Raw genomic sequence first — 19686 nt, 5'->3', positions numbered from 1 at the left:
CATGTCTCCAGTGACTGAATTCCTCCATCACTGCCCCACCTCCCAGCCGTGCCATCACCGGGCAGCCAGACAGACCATATGGCCTTGGGGGACATCCCAGATCAGACCATAACACAGGGGCAGAAAAAAGAGAAATATGGAGGTGTGACACAAATATAAGGAGCAACAACCTCTGTAGACCACTCTAGAACAAAGTCAACTCAGCAGCTGCCCCAGGCTGCAGGGCTATGTTTATACGGGTGAGAGAGCCCTACCTGCAGTCCTTTCAGATTCATGCTTAACACCAGACCTACCCCAGGAGAAAGGAAACACTCGTGTTTATCTTCAGTGAGACAAGTCATTGATGGGACAGTGAATTCTGCATGCTCCCTTCCTAATCACCAAGTTCTGACCAACAAAAGGGCCTGAGTTGGCAGGTTGCACTAGCCTGGTAATGAGCCAGAAGTAGGACCTCAGCATTGTACAGATGTCAGGAGATGGTACAAGGTCCAGGGATCTGGTTGGACATCATAAGCTCCTTCAATTGACTCCTTAAAAAATGGGATTCTCCAATGAGTTCTTGATGTCAGCATTCCAAAATTAATACTTAACGTCCTTAGCTTTACTGTTGGTTGACCATAAATTCAAGTCTTGGTTGGTTGTTAACTGGTTCTAAGATTCAGGCCTATCAACTGGTCATTAAGGATCAGTGGCATACAATAAATCATAAACATACATATTTATGTTTGTATGCATGTGTGTATGTGTCCATGGATTCATGTCTGTCTGTGTATATGTAAATAAATATATGAATATCATTAAGAATTTTGCATGGGACCCCATTTCCAATGATGAAGCCATTGCTACAGGTAAACCAGGCTTACTTGATTATAGTAACAGCTATCATTTTTGAGCTTTTGTTATGTTTTGGGCACTCACGCATATACTTTTATGAATTAGCTTCTTACTTCTGTAAACTTCCAAGCATGGTATTTTTAATTTTTTTTAATGTTTGAGCAAACTGAAGCATAGAAAAACTAAGTAACACATCAAAAGTCACACAGGCAATTACACATCTATTAAGGACTGGCTGGGAGTTACACCTAAGATCCTTGACTTCAGCCATAGCCAGCTCTCTTTCCCCACTCTCATACTGTGAGACCTGGAGACACCTGTCCAAGTGTGCGGCATCAGAATTTGCATCCATAGTTACTTATCAGTTGCATAAATTTTCTCCTTCAATGTGGTAGTTTTCTTTTTATTCATTTGGCTAATTTTTATTCTTCATAAGTGTAACATTTCTAGTAAATTTTAATGAATTACATGTGACCAAAAGGGAGATTTTTTGATTAGGTGTGCCTCAGCTTCTGAGATTAGGAATCAATAGAATCGATTAAAATTCCCCAGAAACCATCTCCATAATGAACACATAGACCTGTTAGTGCCTAAAATCACTGTACTCTTATCAACTGAATACTCTGAAAGTGAAATGTGTTCATATTTAAACTTTGTTCAGTACTGGCTTAAATATTCTGTAGTGATCGTTTTGCTAAAAATCATTTCATGGGAAAAAAGCGTAGAACACAAGGCTAAAAAAGAGAGAAGTCGTGGGAGCAGCAACCACCACAAGTGCTGTAGGGGCAGAGACACGCAGCCCCTCTGGAGCTCACAGCATGCCACAGAGTGTCTCAGATGCTGCACATAGAGCTACAGGACTTAATGTTTCCCTTGCTGGATTTTGCACTTGCTTTGGTCCCAATCTGTTGTATCCCCCTGTTTGTAACCTTTAGAATGGAAATGTTTACCTTGTGTCTTTATATAAGTGTTTAACTTTCTTTTCATTTATACAGGGGCTCATAGCTATGAATTTGCCTTACATCTCAGAGGAGGCTTGGGAGTTGGACTTTTTAGAAATACTGAAACTGTTACAAATTTGGCAACTCTGAGAGATGGACTAAACGTGTTTTACATAAAGGGATGTACATGAGTCTTTGGGAATCAGGGACAGAATGCTATGGTTTGTGTCTAGATGTCCCCCCAAAGCCTCCTGTGGTCATAGGGAGCAGGTATTTTGGAGGTGGCTGAATCTAGAGTTTGTGATATTTTCATTGACTAGTGCTGGGGTTGGGGATATGAATGCTACACCAGCCCTAGGGCAGGTATTCTGCATACAATATAAAGGAAGAAAAGAGGCTTGATCCTCCCTTTTGCCCCTTTTTTGCTCTTGTTGTTTTTGCTGTCTTCCACCTCCATGAGCTGTAACCCTTCTGCCATGTGCCTCTCTGCCTTGGAGCCAGCTGACTATGGACCGAAACCTCCACAAACTGTGAGCTAAATAAAGCTCTCCTCCCTTAATTTTGGATTAGGTATTTTGTCTCAGCAATGAGAGAAAAGTAACTAAGGCAATCCACAAGGGAGGTTGAACTGACCTTTAGATAACTACACTGTCCTTACATTACTGTGGAACAGTTTGGTGAGGTGAGATAATGTGAAATGATCCCTGTGAGGGGGAATTTCTTTGGTTTATGGAACGTACCGTATTTCTGAGTCTACACCTGAAAATAAGGACTTAAATAGGGTTCTGGTGGGTTGGAATGCATCCTTCTCGTTCCCTATTGCCTTGTCTAAGTCCTGCTCTCCTTTAGGGATCCCCAAATGCAGGTTAGGCCCCTCTTCAGTACTATGGCACTTTGTTCTCCTGCTCCACAAGCATTTATCACATTGTATTTTGCACTAGTTTGAATCACAGTGGGAAGAATGTATTGGTTTCCTAGCTGGAGGGCATGATGTCAGATTCCATAAGGCTCCATAGGACAAAGGCTGTGTTTCAGAACAGGGTCAAGAATATCATGGAGTTAATGAGGTTGGAAAAAAAGAAAAATCGCAAAAGCTTCTGTGATTTTAGTAAAACCTTTACATGAAAAAGCGTTTCATTTTTAAACAGTTTCTACATATCTGTTGGCCTGTCACTTACAGAAATATAAACCAAACCATAGATGATACTTAGTGCAGATTTTGAAGTACACATAACTAATTGAGAATAATCCAGAACTAATCCAGAACTGTTCTCTCACCCTCTGGCCTGTCACCTTCTCCCCAGCAAATGTTAGCTCTGCATATTTGCTTATCTAAGAGTACATTGTTGGGCCGTTGCTGGTTTGCTGTCAGTCTAAACACAAAAGGCTATACAGTCAACATAGTAAGGACCAACATTCAGAAGTTTAACTCTGGTGGGAAGAAACTTTTTGACTTTCTTGGGGAAAAGGGGCAGCAGTCCTGTAGCCAGCCTCTTCTCATCCATGAAGCCTGCAATGTTGAGTTCTCTGGAGAAAAGAACGCTCAAGTAGGTACAGGGCTTCACTGGACTGGTTGGTCATGGACAGCCAGGCATTGTGAGCCCTTTGTTACCTTTTCACTTTTTTCTTTTTCATTTCTCTCTCCTTTTTATTTTTTTCTTTCTTTCAATAAACTTTTTATTTTAGATTCATGTGTGGTTGTTAAGAAATAATGCAGAAATACACTGTACCCTTTGCTTCATTTCTTTCATTTTTAACCTCAGACAGAATCATAGAACAGTATCATAAGCAAGACATTGTCCTTGACCCAGTCCGTGTTCGAAGAACATTCCCACGGCCATCCTGTTGCCCTTTTATAACCAGCCCAGGTCCTTCTGCCAGATGGTACTCCAGAGGACAACTTCACTATCAGTGGTAAAAACGAAACATTTAGGAGAAGCTAATTTTTACCGTTGCCAGGATGTTTAATATCCAGGAGACAACCCAGTTCTAACAGATAAGGGCTATGTTGCTTGTCCCAGTATAATCCTGTTTCTGCTGTGCTTATATTCCTAGGGAGATTCTTCTGTATTTTGCCCCAAAGTATCTGCAGTCATCAGAATTTAACTACACAGCTGTGGAAGAATTGATAGCAAGTGTTGAGGTAAGCTGGCCTTCTTGGAACTCTGAGGGAATGGCATCAGCCTGAATTTAATCTTATGTGAAGAAAACCGTAACATGTTAGAGGTCAGAGGACCTAGAACAGTTTATAAAGGTGGGGATCTTTATACCAACCAGGTGGCTCACAATGAAAAATGCCTGTGAAATCAGTGTGCTCAGGGGTAAAATAAGCTGTAGAAAATATTACAGGCTGATTATAGATGGTTTCAGAGATTCAACAAAATGAGACATAGTTTCTGCCTTCCCTTCCTCTCTTCCGCCAAAAATGAGTTTCTCTTCTTAGATGCTCCCTCTTCTTCAGCTGCCCATCAGGAGGAGCTGAGGCTAGGACTGCACAGGTCAGCCACTATGCACTGGTCTTCCTAGAATTGCTAAAACATCTCAGAGAAGATGAAGATTGTATTCCCCAAGGCTCTTCGTGAGGACAGAACCATGTATAACTGGGGAAGAGACCTTCAGTCTGCCACTTGGGGTGCAGAGGGGAAGCTCCCAGCTGGTCCTCCTTGTAGCAACACGGAGTAATGCCCCGAGACTCAGTGCTGTGGGCTTAGAGGGCACCAGCTGAGGTGCCCAGTCTGAGGCCAGAGGAGCTGCTTCTGCCGGAGTAAAAGCCAAGGCTGTGCCCTCATGCTAGGGGCCCCTCCTCCTCGCCTGTGCACAGGATTGCTTGTGGGACTGATGGAAAAGCTGCCAGAAAAAAGAACACAAATGATTAATCAGGCAGGGGTGCCATCTGGCTCCATCTGGTCCTGGCTGAAATCCCTAATTTGATAACCTGTTTCTGCTTCTTTACCTTCTTCTCTCTTCTCCCATGAGAGTCTCATTTCTTAACCAGGACCGTTCTCGTCAGGGTCGCCGGTGATCTCTGGGAAGACTGATGTAGTCGTCACTTCTCATTTTACCTCAATTCCCAGAGGCCTTCAACCCAGCGGGGCCACTTGCTCTCTGAAGCACTTTCTTTGCATGCTTTCCATGAGCACACACATCTCATTTTCTGGCCTCCCCCTCACCCATCTTCCCTGCGGCAGCTCTTTCTGTCCTTGCTTTGTAATGTTCTGTCTGATCTCCTTCCTGGACCACATCCTTGTCTCCGTTGAATGCTATGTCTAGGTTACTTCATGTAGTGTCTGACTTCCAGTGCTGTTCCGGATGCCAGTAACTCCGAGTTCACTTCCCCGCCGGTCTCTTCCAAAAATCCAGATTCCAGCTGCCTGCCATACATGGCATTTTGAATGTTTATTATTTTATAATTTAATTTTCTTTCCATTTGATTTTTTAAATCAGCACATCTTTAATCATGCGGTATTTGTTTGTGCACACTGCCTTAATCCTTTTTTAATAAAATGAGGTATAATTTTGTTAATTAATTCAATTGGACCCAGGTTTAAAAGACCCAGAGTACCAATATTGACCAGCTCTAGGCTTTGAGGCTTTTTTTTACTGGATACTTTCCTGATACAACTCTTTTACAGACAGCACATTCTGTAAGGCTAATACCCTGTTCTATTATCATTTATGAAAACAGCTGGCGCGGTCCCCAGAGCAGGCAAACAAGAAGCTGGAACTATGTTTCAACCAGGTAAGCTTCCTTTCCATGTAGCCATTAATATTCTAAATGACTTTGTGTTGCAAAGAAGAAATACGCATTTCCAAATGTTAGGTTTGGAAGGAAATCAACTTTGCATTTACTTATGAAGACCTCGATTAATGTGTAGAATATCAGATGTCACAAAGCGATATCCTTTTGAATTTGAAAACACAAGAATTTCCACAACATGAACCTTATGAAACATTTACATTAGGACCATATTATGAACAGTAAAGACGATATTCTTTGTCTTCAAGAAAAATAGATGCTGAATACTTGAAACACTAGATCCAAGGAGAGATTATAAACTTTTAAATTATTTCAGACAATTTGATCTCCGCAGTTTTACTATCTTATTAACAAAGCTTAAGATGATGATTTTCCATTAGAAAAGTGGTGATAAAAGCAAATAGTACTAGTATAAGACAGGAATTTAAAGAAATTCACCCCATAGTGTCAAACCATCCATATTTTCTCATATTAACACTATTGTCTGTTTTACTACAACTGTGTTTTCTCTTGCTTTAAATATATACATGTGGGGGGCTGGGGATTTAGCTCAGCGGCAAAAGCGCTTGCCTGGCAAGTGTAAGGTCGTGAGTTCGGTTCCCGGTACCGGAGAAAAACCAAAAAAAAAAAAAAAATGTATATATATATATATATATACATGTGTTTTCCTTGTGTGGAGTTGGTACATGTGCATGACTCATCCTAACTCCTTCTTACATCCCCTGTCCCTCCCCTCGCTTCCCCCTTCGTTTAGGTTTTTAAAGATTCTGTGGGAGGTGGGAGGAAGTCTGTGGTGTACTTCAGTTCTCCTGCAGACATAGCTCAGAACATCATGCACCCTCCAGGCTCTCATCTCACCCTGGCCAGCACTCCTCTAAGATGTGATCATGGCCGAGCTAACATACAGTGTTAATGTTGGAGCTGAGGTGACCATGGAAGTTCCCGGACTCATCATCTAGATATCTAGCTGCTACAGCAGCCTAGAACTTTTGTGTCACCAAGACTAGTGTTGAGCTGTTAGGTCTCATTGACACTATCTTTTCTCAGATGTGTACACCAGTTCCATCGCTAGCTCAGACATTATTATTAGCATCTTATTCCACATGCTCATGCTTGCAGCTATCTTGTGGGAAATTACCATACTAACACGCAAACTGAAAAGGCTAGAAGGTGAGCGGCAGTCCTCAAGTTGTGCTAAGGACAGTCGTGGGCAGTGGTGTAGGATTTGTCTCTTTGGTAGGTAGTGGTATTATTTTTAACATTCTTGTTTTATAAGTGAAAAAGAATTGTGAATTTCCAAAAGACGTGACCAGGCACACTTGAGATGAACCGGGCTTCTCCTTAACAAAGACTGTGACAAAAGTGTTTACAGTTTGAAGTGTACTTCAATTTAACAGGCCTTGTTGATATGCTTGCGCCCGCTGCTTCTGACTGAGTGCTAGCGGATGGTCGCAGGTAACTAGAAATAGGAATAGAGATTATAAGTAGCTTCCTATTATTGCTCAGCTGAGAAGTGAATTTACTTATTTTCTGAATGTTTTATTAAAAATGTGATATTTAAACATTTTTGGTTTGATGACTTTTTGTCAACATTTCTTAGCTAGAATAAAAGGCAGTTTACTTTCAATATGTTTTGACCATATTTTAGCACTAATACGATTTTAATCAAATAATATAAACCTGATTGAGGGCTATTAGCACCAGGCAGTAAGCACTGCTGTTCTGTATGTTACCTCATGTGAACCCTCACAGGTTTGAAAGACTGATAACCACTATCTCCATCTTGGTAACAAGGACATGGAGATTCATTACGATAATGTATTATTGTCATCACGAAAGTATCGGATTTGAGATGTCAATCCAGATTTGTCCTATTCTAAAGGTCTCTTCATTCTATCACCTCCCTACACACTCCTTATTCTTATACAGATTTTAACACTTGATTTTTTTTATGGACTTTGTACACCTTACCTGAAGTAGGTTTGTTACAGGTTCTCAGCTTACTTCAATAGAATAATTATTTTAAACTTCTAGAGACCTTGACATTATATCATGACACGTGTATGGTGCAGGTACTGATGGTGAAATCTTTATTTGTGGTAGGAGAGTTTGATTAATGCCCACCAAGAATTGATTACCCAAAATGAAAATCAGTGGCAGTCACCTTGAAGAGTTACCAAGACCTAGATCTTTCCTCATGTCTTTATCTATTGGTTCGAAATTTGTGAGTATTATATTGTCACACATAGTTTATCCAAGATTATGTATGCCTTTTCATATCTATTTTTAAGTACTTTTCAGTGTTTAAATTGTCAGTAATAAGGGGAAGTTTCTAGGTCTTAGAGGTGAGAGTGAATACAATACATGTTTACTCAGGCTGAACAGTGTTAGCATAGACGATGCACAAAATGTCCCTAATATTCAGGGCAAATGGCTTTCAAAGAACCAAAGCAAGGTAATCAGTCAAGAGACAAGAAACTTCTGTTGAAAGTAAGATACAGAACAGATGGAATCATGACTTCCCTAAGAATGAACTAGTTGGTGTGTTAGACTATCTAACTGATTGATAGTCTTAGGTGCATGGTTATAAAAACCACACATATCATTTCGAAAACTCCATGTAGAGGACAGATCTAGGCAATGTGCTTTAGGGTATGTACTTTTAATAAAGCAACCCACTTGAAAATAAAAGAGGGATATCTGTACCTCACCTTACCCTGGCCCATGAGTAGTTTTTGTAACTACTATCAGAGTAGATGTTTCAGGGCAGTAATGGTGGCTCTTCACTACCTGACCCAAAACAGCATCTTTTATTCTTTCCATTCACAAGCCATCAGCTCCATCCAAAATGAATATCCCAATATTCCTCCAACCATGTACTGACTGAAACTCTGAGCCTTTTCCCACACTGTATTTCCCCAGAGTAGTTATCCACATTCCATCTCTGGAAGACTTTCCCACCCTACGTAGCTCTTGGTCAGTGAAAGAACTTTAAAGCATAATTCATTAATTAAATTTTTGAGCCTGTACTATAACAGGTTTTTGTGTTTCATTTTCTCCCCAATTAGATTATAGAGTTCTTGAAATTAGTAATCCAGTATCCTAGCAGTATTCAGTACCTTTGGATGCATCTAGATCTTAATATTTGTTCATGGAGCAAAGCTGATTGTTTCTGCTCTAGTGCCTGCCTACCCCACGCACATCCACATTCACATGGTGCACAGTATGTAGAGGTCATAGGTCTTCCTTATTTTAAGCAAACTTGTTAGGATTCTGGAAGTGCACAGATGCTGGATTTGAGCCTTATAAATTCATGGTAGAAAATTTAAATCTCACTTGACAGGGCCTTTCTTTTAAATCCTAATTCTGTTCTGAATTATGGAGTTTAGAAAGAATTGCATTTTTGATCTGTCACAAATACCTTTACAAGAGCAGGTTCAATCAGAAAAACTAAAGCCTCTCACCTAGTTAGAATTCTCTTCTTACCTTAATTAAAATGTTAATACAACTGGATGTCCTTTTATATTGAGGTTCAGAAGTTGTCAAAATTATTACTTTTTACAAATTCTTCCTGGAGAGATCAGCCTAAAAAAGCAGAATAAATCAGAAAACTGGATTTTACTCTTCGAAGGAAATATAGTTTGCTCATTATAAAAGGGTGAATTTTGAGAGACTGAATATGACTTTGAATATAATGTGCTGTATAAATGTTCTTCCAGTCATAGTTTGTTAAAAGTTTGAGGGTTTGATTCTCTTTTTATTTTTAATTTTGAAATACTATTTTGAGCTTTAAAATGTATGATTCACAGAAATTGCAGAAATAGTATAGAGAGATCCCATGTATCCATCACCCAGTTTCCTCCAGTGCTCATATTTTGCATACTTATAGAACCTTGCGGAAACCAGAAAATTAAAATTGGTAAAAATGTATGTGTGTTGTGGTTTGTGTCTAGGTGTCCCCCAAAGCCTCATATAGTCATGGGGGGGCACTTTTTCCGAGGTAGCTGAATTTAGATTTTGTGATTGATTAAGGGTGCTGGGATTAAGGGTGGGTGCTTGCTGGATCAGGCTCCTGGTTGGATTGGCACCACCCTAACCCTGGTAGACTGCATATGATACAAGGGACATAAAGAGGCTTGTCTAGTTCTTTTCCTTGTTGCTTTTGCTGTCTTCTGCCTCCATGAACTGTTGCCCTGTGCCATGCGCCACCCTGACTTGGAGCCAGCTGATTATGGACTGAAGCCTCCACAAACTGTGCACTAAATACACCTTTCCCCCTTAACTTTGGGTGTTGGGTAGCAACTGAGATGTGTGGTTTTAGCATGTGTGTAGATTTGGGCTGCAGAACTCCCATCGTTACACGTGTCTCCCTTGTGCCACCTTTGAGAGTCACACTAAGCCTGTGCCTCACTAATACCTCTGACTTACAACAACCGCTGACCTTTTCCCTGTCCCCGTCATTTGACCACTTCAGGAGGGTTGTGGGAGTGGAGTCTGATGGTATAGACCATTTCACCCCATATACCCCCTCCGCATCCATTCAGGTCTGTTCAAGTGTGTCAGAAGCATGTTCTTTTTTATGGATGATGAAAAATACATCTGTCCTTCCAAATGGTAGTGTTTTTTTCATATTTTATATTTTTGTTTAATTTTATGTGTCTACGGTTGTTTTATTGTTGCTGGTTTTTTTTAGAAGTATTTCCTGGCTATTATTATTCAGGATGGCTAAAACTGTAAGCTTCCAGAGTTGTGGAAACTGAGACATAAGAGTGTTGGTCACACTGAACTACCCATGACCGGCCTTCCTCATTCCAGCTGAGTTGAATTCTTTACCCTACCCTACTGTCACACTAGGGGAGAGATGGGCCCCTGGGTTTTCTGAGGCCTCTAATGGGAGCCTCTGTAAAGCTCCCTGGAGGAGGTGATTGTTCCTTTATTGTAAGTCATCAAATTCTTGTGAAGTGAATTGAAGATGCTCACAAGTGGATTCTATAAATTAATGATGTATTATAGGCAGAAGTGCCTGACTTAGGAACATTAGAGTTGTAAATGTTCACAGATACAAATGGACCTTGCGCTATGAACATTTATAGATACAAACAAATCACGGAAGCAGCTCATGTGTCTGCCGGACACGGTCACAGTTGTGCGGCTGTGCGCTCACAGTGCAGAGAGATAGTGCACAGCGGTACAGTGCTCAGTCAGAGCCCAGGATGTCCAGAAACAAGACGAAAAGCAGTGGTGGTGAGGGGACTGCTGGGAAGTGCAAAGCGATACACGTTGTATGTCTGTGTCAAAGGTGTATAAGACTCATTTTGTCAGACTTACTAAGAAATCCAGCTACAGAATGTTCCCCAGGAATGGAACTCATTCAGAAGACAGGGACTTAACTATGTATCAAAATACAAGAGAGGATTTTGAATGTTCTCACTGTAAAGAAATGATGAATGTTTAAGGTGCTAGATATTGTGTGATAATATCCCAAATTAATCATGACGCAATGCATAGTACATGAATCAAAATGAAACAAGAGTGGATTCCCCTCCAAAATCTCAAAGTGTAGTGTGGCAAGGCAGGATGGACCCTTGTTTTGAAGTTCCGCTGCTGTGAGTGTAAATTGTTGACACCCTCAAGGAACTTACATCTCAGCTGTCATGCAAGACATAATATAGAGTCACAGCATGATAGATGATAAACACATAAATAAAAAAGCATATGACGGGGCAGGCCGTAAAACAGTGGTGCAAGGCCAGGGAGTTAACAATGGTTGGTGTGTTGGGAGGATTTCAGATACAGTGGGCAAGAAGTATCTGAGGTGGCAGTGTTTCAAAACAGACCAGGGCCCAGGAGGATCCCTGGTGCATATTTGGTATTGAATTTACCAAACTGCAAAAGCAGCAAGAGCAAAGGGTCTGATACAAGAATGATGTATAAGAATAGGTGAAGCCAGGTCAAAGTTCTCCAAGTCTAATTTTTGGTGCCTGCACAAGCTTCTAGGAAGCTTAAGACTAAAAATCTAAGATTTCTTGAAAACCTACAAACTCAGAAGTCATCTTCTGTATTACACTGTAATACACCCACACACTCTCTCCAGTGTTTGCCAGTGTGGAATGTTACTTTGTGTCCTGCTCTCACATACTGCTCTTCATTCATAGTCTATGAAAAGTCCAAATAATCAGAAGGTAAGTAAGCTACACAATCCAGGTGGAATACAGTAGATCAGGACTTTAATACCCTTTGACAGCAACTCTCCACCTTTCTCTTAAATAATATCTGAGCCTTACCTGGGAGAACTTTCTCCAGTATAATACATGTGCACATCTGTACTGTCTCACAATCAATGAGAAAGTTCTTGAGGGCAAAGCCTACCCTACACATTTTTGTGTCACCTACAATTAAATTCAGTATCCTGAAGTGTGTGAAGTAGTTGGTGGATATGTATGAAACGGAGCTACAGATGCAGATGGTATTATGTGTTGAAAGGACTTTACAGAAAGAAGAGAGACGCATGAGAGCGATGAGTGGCCGAAAGTGACATGGGGTCATGGTGGGGTGATATGGTGAGGGGGTACCTGCACCACCTGGTGGACGTAGTGGGAGGTGGCAGGGAGTCAGGGGAGGCCCCGAGGATGAGTGGAGCTGCCCTACGATTTTCTTTCCAACCCGATCATATCAGAGCACAGGAAGTGCCTTGTTACTGAAACATATAGATGTTTATCAAAAGTGGGATTTTCCCTATATCTCTTTTCTCAGAATAACCCCTGGTCTGCTCAAAATGTTGACTCAAGCAATTAATATCCTTCTAAAATGGAAGCTTTTGCCCTCTCTGTTATGTCTTTCTGCCTCCTGAGGGCCTCAGGCACAACATGTAATCTTGGAAAACAGCCGAGACCTTTGAATTTGCGAGGGACATTTGGGTAACCGCCAGTATTCTTTGCATCGAGATAAAGAACCTAAAAAGAATGAGGGAATAGAGTCCCTCATTCTGTAGCTCCTGTGTTTATAGACACTGAAGTCTGAGTTACAAGCAACAGCAGAGTTTCTTCAGGACAGCCCAAGTGTGTGGCCATCTGTCATTACCGTGAGTGACTGATGCTGTGGGAAGAGGGCCATGATTCCCTACTCCCTTTGTGCCTTGAATAGTTTTGTACCCCTGGTGGGAGAATAAATTCAACCTTCACAGCATTCCTTTTTCATTCTGAAGAAAACATCTCTGATGCTAGTTTTTTTGTGACTCGGCAATCTTTACTGGAATGGTGTACACTTTCCCTTCTGAGAGTAAGTTCCCTAAAAGTGTCAAGAGTTTAGATGGCCTGTCACACTTACATACAGAGTTGACCCTTGAGACACATGTGCAGAGTTGGCATATAACATACCTTTGTAATATTAACAAGAATAGCAATATTTTAAAAATATACTGCTTTTAAAAACCTTCTCAGATCCAGAATGTTTACATGGCTCAATATGAAAAAAATATGAAGAGAAAAATACAGTCCATTACCTGTGATGCAAGTAGAAGAGCAATACTTAATGAAGTCTCTCTGTTGCATTGTGAACAAAGAAGAAAACGTGCTGAAGACAAACTGAACGATCTTCGTGTAAAACTGGCAGCACTGCTGCAGACACTTCAGCTGGTGAGTGCTGAAATTTTATTTGTAGGAGTATGCTCTGGGGAAGAGCCTGTGTTAGTCAGCTTTGCGTTACTGTAACAAAACACCTATGAAAGTCAAACCAAAGGAGGAAAGGTTTGTTTCATTTCACAGTTTCAGATGTTTCAGTCTGTGGTCAGCGGGCTCTACTCCTTTTAGGTCTGTGATGAGGCAAAAACGTTATAGTGAAAGGGTGAGGATGTGACAGAGCAAAGCTGCTCACCTCCTGACAGTGAGAGGAAGGGGCCATGGGCGTGGTACATCCTTCCAGGTTACACCTCTAATGAGTTACTTCCTTCAGCTAAGCTGCACATCCTAACGTCCCACTCAGCTATGTACTCATCCATAGATTAATCCATTCATGAGGTTAGTACCTCCATGATACAATCTCATTCTGAAAGCAACACCCCTAACCACGTGAGCTTTTTGGAGGACACTTACAATCGAAAGTGGAACAGGACCCTTGGATATATTCTGTATTCTTATCATTAATATATTCTTGTCATTTCTGTACTGACCCTGAACAAGTCACATAATCCAGACCTTGGTGCCCCTGTAAGGATATTGAAATCATAAGTAGATGAACTTCAAAGGTATATATTAGAACATTTTAAAATTTTCTGTTCTTTTTCATCTGTAAACATTGGAGTCTCTGTGCTCTTGGTAGAAGACACCTTTGGTTTCTCCACAGTAACGTGTTCAGTGAGAAATTTTTTCCAACTTTTTTAGAAGACAAGATATTTTTATTTATTTTACCTGCATATATAAATAAAAATAGGCCCTCCAAATACTAGAGATATTGGAGAGGTTAGGCAACATCATGTAAGTACGAATTACTGTCATTTTTGTTCAAGTATTTTAATAAAGAATTGGATTTTTATCACAGATGCAACTAATAGGGAAAGGGGCATCCTCCAGACAGCCAGAGTTAAAATATACTAGCCGAGGTTGAAAAGTATTTCTGTAAGTTCTAGAAATAAGTTTAAAATTCCAAATCAGATCAGGGAGGTTCAGGGAGCACGTGGCGTTTTGTCCTCAGATGTAGGCCCTGAGTGCTGGGATGGACAGGACCTTCCTGGGCCATGCAGGGTGAGCGCCAGGAATTGAGTCTCCTTAGCCTGAGGGTTTATCAGGGATGGCTTCGCCCATGAACGGGAAGACACAGGGACCCAACAGACTTCAGTGCAGAAGGTGCTGAACATGGGCTGCCTGCGTTTGTTTCTACCCTAGCTGTGAACATTGCACAGTGAGAGTTGGGTGTATGGCCAGCAAAAGGAGTCCCGTCTCCCCTCGGTGATCCAGGAAACAGTTACAATGCTACCTTATTAAAATAAAAGGGATAACCAGCACTGTTTCTCACGTTATGGCTGTTGTGTTGACTCTTCTGTCAATGACACTTCAGCCAGTTCCTTATTGCCGTGAAAGTGGGATTTGAGTGGCACCCCTGTCAACTCTGTGGCTGTGCTTGTTCTTACTTCTATCAGTGTTTATATTTAAAAGGTCCGCTGTGCACCCTGGTGGACTTTCAGTGATGACGGTTTCCATAACAAGGAGCGCTGGAGAGACCAAAGACATTTGGCATCATAAAAATCCAGTGTTACTTTCCCACAGAGTTTCTAAAAACTATTCATTCTCATAGAAAGAAAACCTATGTCTAGCTAGGGAAAATGAAGGAATAATATCTCCCTAAATAAGACATTACTTTCTGTGCCAAACCCCTGGATTTCCCAGAATAGCCAGAATAATTGTATTACTTGAATTTGCTTTTGTCACAAAGTTTGGTAGGGATGTGAAGGCCTTTAGAAACCAGAATACGAAACTTTCTTGCTACAATCAATGCAGAAGTACTCACATGGCTCTGACTCAAACACTCAAATGTCCTTCTCTGCCCAAAACTTCCCTTTGTGCTTCCCCTGACTTCCAGAGCAGCTGCAGTACAATAGAGCAGAGAATAGAGATGAGGTTGACCCAAAGCAGATAGGGTGGGACAGGCACATGATAAGGCAACATGTAAAATCAATGTAAAGACCTAGGAGGAGGTTTCGCCTGCCAGGAAGAGAATAGAGGCCCAAAGATGAGACTGCACCTAACAGGGGGGACCTTCCGGGGTCAGGAAGGGTCACAGAACATCTTCAGGGTTAGTATGTGTGGAAGTCTAGGTGAATGTCAGCACATTCTCCCTGTAGCCACCCATAGGAGCAAGACCCCAACCTAGGGCAGAAGGAGTAGCTGGAGCACATTTAGCAGAACCAGAGAAGGGGAAGGAGAGAAGGTGGAGCTGTACTTACTCAGAGCTGAATAAAGCTGGGATTGTTTCCAAAAGGTCCATCCTAGCACTTCTCTCATCCGTGTCCATTTGGAGAGTGAGTTGGTTCATAAGTGGGCCCAAAGGGGACAGATTTTGATGAGTAGAGAGAGCACATGTGCCCTTGACCTGCCGTGGACCAGAGCACGCTTCCCAGGAGAGGGAAGCACGGGTTGCCCCAGGGGGGGAGACAGGGAGAAGGGAAAGGGAGGGTGCAGAGAAGGAGGCTGGGCAGGGTGGGAGCCGAAGAGGAAGGGAAAATGGCACTGTGGAAAGAGGAGCAGCAGGAGTGGCAATCTGGGTCCTTCTCTGTCTTTGCCTACAAGGCTAAAAAGCATGAATATTTAAAATGGGAGGTGAGAGCCTGTGATGGAGCAGGATGACCCTGGGCTGGGATTTTAGGACTATGATAAGTGATGTAGGAAAATACCAGTGGGACCAAGCATCACTGCAGAAAAATGGATCCAAATCCTTCACCACCTGTGAACATAAACTGAGATTAAATGAGGAAACTTTGGAAAGGTTAAAAGCATTATTCAAACACCGGCAGCTTTCCTCGCTGCAGGGATCACAGAGAACACCGTCAGGGGATGTCCAGGCAGCTTCTTTGCCTGATGTGACCATGGCTTCTGTCCTCCAGGGTGGCCCCGCGGGAGACCTGGAGCAGACTGATGCCTACTTAGAAGGTCTGCTGCAAGACGACAAACTCCTTTTCCAGAATACTTCAAAGTGACCGCAGAGGTGGGACATCTCTCCCTTCAGAGAATAATGAAAGAACTTAACTTTTAAAATTAAAAGTTAGAGAAGCCATTCTCTTTTTTAAAATGCTAATGCAAACATCAAAAGATTCTTTTCAAAACTTTTTTTGTCATTATTGAAAAATTTGCCAGTTTAATACTAAAAATGTGTATACTTTAGAGGTGGTGACTGATTTAAAATTTACAGTTTATTTTCTAACTATTCTGTAACTATTTTCTGTAATTTTTATATTCTATTTTCCTACTTCTAACTATTCCTGTTCTCTCAGAAATAATTTCTAAAATTTTCTAAGTATCATGTGAGTTGCTAAGAAAAATACAAATGTCACTTAAGTTTAAATTTTGCTTTAACTTAATTTTGAAAACTTAAGACAGTATTTTTTAAGATAAGTATACAAAGAACTATAGAATCATCTCCTTTTGAAAGGTATGTTGAAAAAGAAAAACAGTATATCCTTTCTTTACTATAGCCAGCACTCAGTAAAACAGAAAATATAATGACCTGGGTATAATTCCAGCACACCTGTAATGCCAGCACCTGGGAAGCTGAGGCAGGAGGATTGCCACAAGTTCTAGGCCAACCTGGACTACATAGTAGTAAGTTTAAGGCTAACCTAGACTTCATAGTGAGACCCTGTCTAAAAACAAAAAAAGAGAAAGAAAATACTAATCCTTTAAAAACATTGTGCTATAGCTTATATGTTCATTTTATTGCTAGTTATAGTAAAAGAATAAGTCTCTTAAGCATAGTACATATTTATATTACACATAGAAACTATATTTTAATATTTACACATGTGTAAGAAATTGTTTTATGCTTTCCTTAATAACTGACTGTTTTGTTTGGAAATGTTTGCAACCTTGAACTAAAACAATAAAACATTTAATAATCAGTGGAATTTTATAAGTTTGTGGTGTGCAGTAGGTGTTTAATAAATGTTATCTATGAAAGTTTTTGTTTCCATTTTTTCCTTCTTTTCTCATCTTTTCTTTTGCCCGCCTCCCCTTCTCCCTCCCCCTTCCCTGGTTCCCCTCCCCATTTGAACGTTTTCTTTCTACTTCACAGAAGGGTTGAAGGGAGGGGAGGGGGATGGGAAAAAAATCAAGTTACATCATGTACAGGTACAAAGTCCCTATGGTAAATGTGATCATTATGTACACCTATAATGAGTCAGTAAACTTAACTAATCAAAAAATAAATAAGTAAATTTCTAAAGTTTTGTATTTTTAGTAGCACATGTTTGCAGGACGTAACGATTACATTCACGGTGGGGCGTTGGTCCACGTACCGAACACCTCTCAGTTCGTTTTGTGTCCCCTTCCCTGCCTTCCCCTTTAGCTCTTGGTCGGCTCCTGTTCGCAACCCATTTGCATCTTTAGCTCTTTACCCAGTCTTCCCAAGAGGTGTGCTTTTACCAACTTTCCTACTGCAATTCCACTTCCGATATCTTACAATTACTTGTGACTGCACCTCTAAACAAGGAAGATACAACCATGCAGATTACTCCATAGCTGAAGACATGGATGTAACAACATTTGAAAAATGCTGTTGATTTTTTCTACTCAAAATACCATCGAGATATTTGCATGTCAGGAGTAGTATATGTAACCATACATCTTGGAGGTAATGAGGTAATTTCTCATTATCTTTAACTGCCCCTTATTATTCCATGGTGTGAAAATACCAAAATTTATGTAACCATTCCCTTGTCAGTGGGCATTTAGATATCATTGCCCTTTCAGATTTACATGCACATTAAAAATGAATATCCTGGTAAGTGTGTTTATTTCATACATGTGCAGTTGTATCTGTTGATTGAACCTCAGAGGGTGGATTGTTTGGTCAAAGGATGTATACATTTTATTATTAATACATATTGCCCCGTAGCACAGAGTAAAAATTTTGTGAATATATACTCCTGCCACATTGTATGAGTGGCTCTTCCCTCACACTTTCACCTTTTCGGGCTGATTCCCAGCCTGACCTTGATGATCAAATAGGTAAAAAGTGAAATCCTCTTGTAATTTTTGTTTGTTTGTGGTGTTGGGAGCGAACCCAGAGCCCCATGTACTTTAGACAAGTGCTTCACCATGGAGGTACCTCTCACTTTTTAAAAAATTTTATTTTAAGACAGAGTCTTGCTAAGTTGCTCAGGCTGGATTCAAATTTGTGATCCTCCTGCCTCAGGCTGATAAGACTCTGGGATTATTGTGTATGCTACCGTGTCTGATGATTCTTGCAGTTTTAATATACATTTTCAGGTCTCAATGTCATTTGCATTTTTAAATTTTGCCTTTATACATTTTTCTATTTGGTGACAAAATATACTTCTTGCTAATTTATAAGAACTATTTTCATATTAGGGAAATTACCTTTTTACATTGTATATATTACAAATATTTTCTCATAATTTTCCATTTTTAAATGTTTTATGTGTTTTGAATCATACAGGACTTTTAAAATTTTTGGTTTAATATGCTTTGCTTATGCCTTCTGTAATGGTTGATACATTGTGTCTACTTTAGAAGTTTAGAAGTTTAAGTGACTCAGCAAAAAGGGTCAGGGTCCTCACTTTGTAACCGTCTTGAGCCTGTGCAAGAGATGGTGTGAGTGCTACACCTGCCCCGGGGCGGGTAGCCTGCATACAATATAAGGGAGGAAAAGAGGCTTGCTCTTCTCCTTTTTCCTCTTGTTGTTTTTGCTGTCTTCTGACACCACCACTTTGAATTGTTGCCCCTCAGCCATGTGACCCTGCCTTGGAGCCAGCTAATTTTGAACTGAAACCTCCACAAACTGAGCTAAGTAAACCTTTCCTTCCCTAATTTTGGGTGTCAGGTATTTTGTCTCAGCAGTGAAAGTAACAAAGACACCTTCTATAGTCACATAGAAGACTTTTTCTTGCTAAATTATAAAACAGTTTTCCCTTATTTTCCTGTAATAATTTTAATTATTATACCATTAAACCTTTGAATCATCTAGAATTTATTTTGGGATAAGAAGTTAGAAACTTCACTTTGTGCATGTGTGTGTGTTTGCACATAGGCATAGCAATATCTCAGAATTATTAATGGAAAAGCCAACACTTTCCTCCCTGATATACAATGCCAAATTTTAGTGCATTTAATTCATCTTTGTATTGGAGCCCACTTCTAAAAAATCCTCTTTTTAAAATTTATTTTTCTATATTTCTTCTAATGCCAGGTTTATGTTGTTTTATTTTTTTTTTATTTTTTTTATTTCAAAGAGTAAAACAAGGATAACATAATAATAGGGGGGACTTAGCATATTACAGACAAAATGGTAGGAACTTATCAATGGTTATTGTTTTACATATTGTTATCTACAAAATAGTTTCTCAGGAAAACAAATAGACAAATAATAGTGAGTTACAGACAAAAGAGGTAGGAGATTATCAAGAGTTGTTGTACTACACTTTGGTAT

At 40.4% G+C, this 19686-nt stretch overlaps 1 protein-coding gene across 4 annotated transcripts in view; it reads left to right on the top strand.

Moving 5' to 3' along the window:
- Morc1 (MORC family CW-type zinc finger 1) overlaps positions 1-17170 on the top strand; it is a 184072-nt gene extending 166902 nt beyond the window's left edge. For 3 of the 4 annotated variants that reach the window (XM_013515035.1, XM_013515033.1, XM_013515036.1), the window contains 4 exons: positions 3831-3918; positions 5461-5514; positions 12972-13166; positions 16127-17170. In XM_013515035.1, coding sequence (XP_013370489.1) covers positions 3831-3918; positions 5461-5514; positions 12972-13166; positions 16127-16219 — 430 coding nt within the window. In that variant the 3' untranslated portion in view covers positions 16220-17170. The remainder of the gene's footprint in view (positions 1-3830; positions 3919-5460; positions 5515-12971; positions 13167-16126) is intronic. The other variant, XM_013515034.1, reaches the window with a different exon arrangement.
- Positions 17171-19686: the final 2516 nt, after the last annotated feature.

This window comes from Chinchilla lanigera, unplaced genomic scaffold, assembly GCF_000276665.1.
Source record: "Chinchilla lanigera isolate Chin_1 unplaced genomic scaffold, ChiLan1.0 scaffold00026, whole genome shotgun sequence".
Classification (NCBI taxonomy): domain Eukaryota; kingdom Metazoa; phylum Chordata; class Mammalia; order Rodentia; family Chinchillidae; genus Chinchilla; species Chinchilla lanigera.
Note: the sequence above shows the minus strand (reverse complement) of the source record. Positions and strands in the feature narration are given on the sequence as shown.